Below are 5,295 nucleotides of genomic sequence, written 5' to 3' on the forward strand. Positions count from 1 at the left end.
GTGTTCTAAAGATAAAGTAAATGAGGGGGGCTGCCAGATGATGTTGAATGACAAGTAATCTATAATGCACGAGTACATAGCGCATAGAATAAATGCATTGTGTATAGTGCATCATTTGGGACACAACTAATGATAGAATTTTCATTTTTGGGTGAGTTTCTCATTAAAAGCAACAAAATGTAAGTGTAGAACATATAATTCAACAAAATGAGAACATTGGTTTTGCCAGGCACTGTATACCACACTCAAAATGGCGGAGCTCACAGAGAATCAAGATGAGTCTCATTAGCGTTAATTAGCAATTAGCTGTTTAATTAGCAATTAGCACTTATACTTCACTGCACAGGCAGGCACTGCTAATAGTTCATTGCGAACATTTGAGGACTCTAAATGACACATTTCCCACATATTCAAATTTGTAAAGCAAAAATGACTTTTCCTTTATATCTCAAATGTTGCGAGATTATATCTTCAGAAGGGCTAGAATATTTTTTTTCTGGAAAGATGATAGGATTGAACCAATGTCAGATATGTCAAAGCAAATACATCTGACAAATTCTTAAATCTCATACATTCGCTTCAGCTCATTTCAAGTACTGTATATAAGAATACGAATATAAGGCGGCTCTCCTAAATCATTTCAGCTAGGTATTTGACAAAGGTCTAGAGGCTGCAGCTAGTGCCTGGAATCTCATAGGATAACCTGGCCTGCAGTGGCTGCATGCGCAGAATATATATATATATATATATATATATATATATATATATATATATATGTCGTGGGCATGAATCTGGGTGTTAGAAAAGGTGAGCAAGGTTCCACTGCTCATTTTTGATCAAGGCGACGCTCCCCATCATTTCCACACTATTACCCCCATGCAGTGCAGGGATTAGGGAGCGGGAAGGGGAGGAGAAAAACTACACGCCAGCAGCCAATCTGGATTTCATTTGAAAACTCCCTTGAGGTTTTTCCATTATCCCCCCTCCATATCCAACTTGACCCCGTAGAGAAAGCCCTGGCCCGCAAAGGTCAGCCTAGTCTAGACTCTCCTCTCCTCGCCCCTCCGTCCTCTTCCTCGAGACAGCCTGCGGCAAGCGAGGGATCCCCCTCCCCACGCATCTGACACCCCTCAGCCTGACCCACCCCCCAACCCTGTTGAAGCTGCCTCTGTAATCTTTTCATTTTTCCTCCACTCCCTCTCAGGTCTTTGGGGGCTTAGAAAGGTGAGGCGGGTTGTACCAGCAAATCAACTGTGCCACTGTCCATCTGAGCTCGCCAGCGTCTTGAAGGCAGGGTGAAAACAGTCCCATCTGGCATCGCTGGGCAGCTATTACCAACACGTTACTGGTTTGGGAGTAGCTGTGGGGTTATTCCCAGGCTCGTGGTGAGAGCAGATTGGCTGTGCTGAGTAAACCTGAAAGCTTTTTTTTTTGTCCCATGCCAGTCGGCGCTACACAATTAATGCACATTCACGTCGACGTACAAAATATCTGGGCAAAAACTTTTGAAAGACAGGTCGGTAAGGCTAAAGTGTCTTCTTTTGTGTTGACAGAAGCGTTCTTTGTCCTCAACGGGCAAAACTGTGACCAAAAAAAAGCTAATGAAATGCTTTCTTTATCTCTACCGCTTCACTGTGTTTTTATTCAGTATCACTTAACAAGCCAAGCCACTCGTGCTTTTCCAGTAAAGTCAAGAATGTGCTGTAGTGTGTGTGTGTGTGTGTCAAGTCTTTGTCATTTTGCTCGAATCATTCTGTATATATTTATCACAGAACATGCAGGTATTGTGTGCCTCTACTAAGATATTTGTTAACCTGTTCCGTTTTTTTCTTAAATGAATGATTGCTTTGATAGAAAAACACATTAGATCACATTTTTTCCCTCTTAACCCTCCTTTAGGACGTGAACTCAGGCAACAAGGGAAAAAAATACTCATTGAATATTCATTAACTTGTGCCTAGGTGTGTACACGGCTCTTAACCACACTTGTTTATGACTTAAGGACTTGTAGCGCTGACCTTAGTTTAACACGGCACCAGATACCAAATTAACCTCTAGCCTCCTCAGGGCTACCAATGCCCTGCTAACAAGCAAACTGTCTGGATGCGCCAGAAGTGCTTTATGATTCTGTCTCTCAGGTGCATGCCCTCCTCTGCCTGTGAACAAAAGACAGGTTTTTTCTTCCTCATCTCTCTTTTTGGCTACTCAAGATATTACTATGTGCTTTTGTATAGAGATTTAAACATTGTTTTACAGAGGAGGCTATACACAATATTTGTATGTTTTTTTTTACAATATATTTTACAGTTCTCATTTTACAGTGTGTCTATCTATCTATCTATCTAGCTAGCTAGCTAGCTATCCGTCATTCATTGGCGCACGCAATCATCTTTATGTCTGTCTATCTAATTTTCTTGTAAAACACAAGCGAAGCTTTTCTGTCTTCACTGCCTTTGTCGTTCTGTCTCCTTTTCCTCTCCGCATTCTTTTTTTTTTTTTTTTTTTTTTTTTTTTTTTTTTCAAAGGAGATATACAAAATGTTTCCCTCTCGGCTTCCGTACGCTGGGTTTTTAGCGACTCATCTGATTGGCTGCGCGGTGTAAACATCATAAGCGCTTCAGTTCATTGGCCAACAGTCACTCGGTCGAAACGTGCGGCAAACGTTGCAAAACGATAGAGGTGAGTGACTACTTCATTTTCATAAATATAGGAGTGCTTTTGACATTAGCGGATAGGTAAAAAAAATTACAGTACCCTGCGACATGTATAACGAGTTCATTGCGTCCTAGACTGGGCTGTAATGCTAACAGGCTAAGCTAGCCGTTCATGCTAAATGCACAGCGGTTTGCAACATTAAATAGACTGACGGTTAAAAATAACGTGTTTATTAATATTATCAGTAAACTATAAATTAATCTCGAGGCCCTGTTCTCTTTTTGGCTTTACACACCCCTGGCGCATTTATTTACGTCTGTAATTATGTTAATGTTTTACAATCTTCATTTTCTCTATATTTTCAGTAAAAATGAGTCTCCGGAAGCAGACACCAAGTGATTTCTTGAAGCAGATCATTGGGAGACCAGTGGTGGTAAAGTTGAACTCTGGTGTTGATTACAGAGGTAAATGTAGAAGCATCTTAAATGAGAGAAACCAAGCTTGTAGTTTTAGATTCAAGTTGGTCAGGCCAAGAATTAAAAAAACAAAACAAAACAAAAGACTTGGACCATATCCAGAATTGTGTAAATAAGAAAATGCTACTGTTTGCATGTTAATCCAGTAATACAGAGATGAAAAAAACATCATAATTTCTTATGTTCTGTCTCACCATTTTAAATATGACTTCAGATCTATCTTTTTGATCTGAGGCTTTCAGTTTTGATCCACTTTTTACTAGCAGTACTAAACTTAAACATTTATTTATTTTTAAACTTAAACCTGATGTTCTCAACCCTTTTGACTTCAAGGCAATCCATTGCCTGTATTTATATTCGAAGGTCTTGTCACTACTTCTAGTTGCTTGTGGTTAACCGCATAAGGATTTTTATAATGTATTTTTTTATAATTTAAAGTTTTACATTTGTATAATGTAAAAGTAACTTCCACCTGTTACAATATATTTGAGCATGAATTAAAAAATACAAAATTATAAAAATACTCTGAGATGTAAGAGATGGCCTTTTCGTGACTCTTAGAGAGAAAAAATAAATCGCACCCATCCTCTTAGTTGAGAACAACTGCTTTAGAAAGTGTAGACTCAGCCCACATTTTATTGTCAAAGAGTGCTATTCTGCATATAACTGCTATGGAAACATGCTTGACTAGTCTAAAAAGTTTTTCATTCACCAACTGTTACTCCTATACATCCTCTGACAAAAATATTGAACTTAAATTTAAAAACCCGTTCGGTCAAAATCACCTCTAGCATCCATGAAAGGGAATATTTGCTTTCTAATCTGGAGCTGGTGCATAACTGTGGGGGGGCCATATGCTTTTCCCATAGTGCAGAATTATGTACAAAAAAAGTAAATAAAAAAAAAAATAGTAACCTCATATCTAATGTGTGTCTTACCCTCAGGGGTCCTGGCTTGCCTTGACGGCTACATGAATATCGCTGTGGAACAAACAGAGGAATATGTCAATGGCCAGCTGAAGAACAAGTATGGAGATGCATTTCTCAGAGGAAACAATGGTATGTAATGTCTGTATGTTTTTCAAGTACCTGTTTTGTTCAGCTTAAGCCGACCCGGTGTGTCGATTCATAATCTGCCTTTGAGCACGTCCTCGAAACGTTCGCTTTTTGTAGATGTTTTGCATATACCCAAGTTCATTGTGTTTTCTTTGTCCTCCAGTGTTATACATCAGCACCCAGAAGAGGAAGATGTGAAGCTGTTTTACTAGTTTCTCTACTCATTATTACATAAGTAAATTGCTTACTGTATACTCGTAATCCTTTGTTAGCTGACGGTAATGTTTGATAAGTTTGTTTCATGTTTTGTAACACAAAATTTGGTGTTCTGCAGAATGATGCAGTAAATTTGATTTTCAAGAATAGAGTTTGTGTTTTCATTAGTTGTCTGTTCCCGTATTTCAATGGTGATCATTCAGTCATTTAAGCATTGCTGATTAATAGGGTTGGGTTTCCAAAACTGCTTTAATTTTAGAACCGGGTTGCAAATGTTCAAGGACCAGTTATTCGATAAGATGCGCACATTTCGATTGTGCATAACGAAACCTTTCTCAAACCGCTCCGTGCATTTTCACTGCAGAAAAGGTTGTTCTGAGCCAGAACTATTTATCAACCAGTATGCAGAAGACTATGCCAGTATATCGTCATAAATGCAGCTGTTTTTGTCTTCAGTGAATGCAAACAGATGAGGAAAAAAATGCATGTGTACAGTATTTTTGATCTGTAAGACAGCAGCTTAATAAATGCGCTTCCTGTCATTAATATTAATCAAACAAAAAATCATCCACTAATCTTGACTAAATACATTTAATAACTCTGCTTTCTCATCATGAAAAAAATGATTTTAACTTTCAGTTAGTTTCTGTCCTGTAATTTGGCTCAGCTGTATTTATTTATGCTCTAATTAATTTGTTTTTATTTTATTACTGACTTATTTACTAGTTATTAAAGACAGAATAACATGTTCGACTTATGTTTTTGAATAGGTTAGATTCCAATAAGATAAATCCAAACTAGAAATCAATATGTCTCTGAATCGATACAATTCAAACAATACCTGACCTTACGATTAGCGTTTTCAGTTGTGGAGGTTTTTCAAGGCTCCTTTA

The 5,295-nt window shown here is 38.0% G+C and overlaps 1 protein-coding gene across 1 annotated transcript; it reads left to right on the forward strand.

Moving 5' to 3' along the window:
- Window positions 1–2,539: 2,539 nt before the first annotated feature.
- On the forward strand, window positions 2,540–4,551 carry lsm6 (LSM6 homolog, U6 small nuclear RNA and mRNA degradation associated). Its single transcript, XM_043228154.1, has 4 exons — window positions 2,540–2,679; window positions 3,021–3,119; window positions 4,076–4,189; window positions 4,350–4,551. The coding sequence occupies exons 2-4, from the start codon at window positions 3,026–3,028 to the stop codon at window positions 4,382–4,384; spliced, it is 243 nt and encodes an 80-aa protein (XP_043084089.1). The 5' UTR covers window positions 2,540–2,679; window positions 3,021–3,025; the 3' UTR covers window positions 4,385–4,551.
- The last annotated feature ends 744 nt before the right edge of the window (window positions 4,552–5,295 follow it).

This window comes from Puntigrus tetrazona, chromosome 1, assembly GCF_018831695.1.
Source record: "Puntigrus tetrazona isolate hp1 chromosome 1, ASM1883169v1, whole genome shotgun sequence".
In the NCBI taxonomy this organism is placed as follows: domain Eukaryota; kingdom Metazoa; phylum Chordata; class Actinopteri; order Cypriniformes; family Cyprinidae; genus Puntigrus; species Puntigrus tetrazona.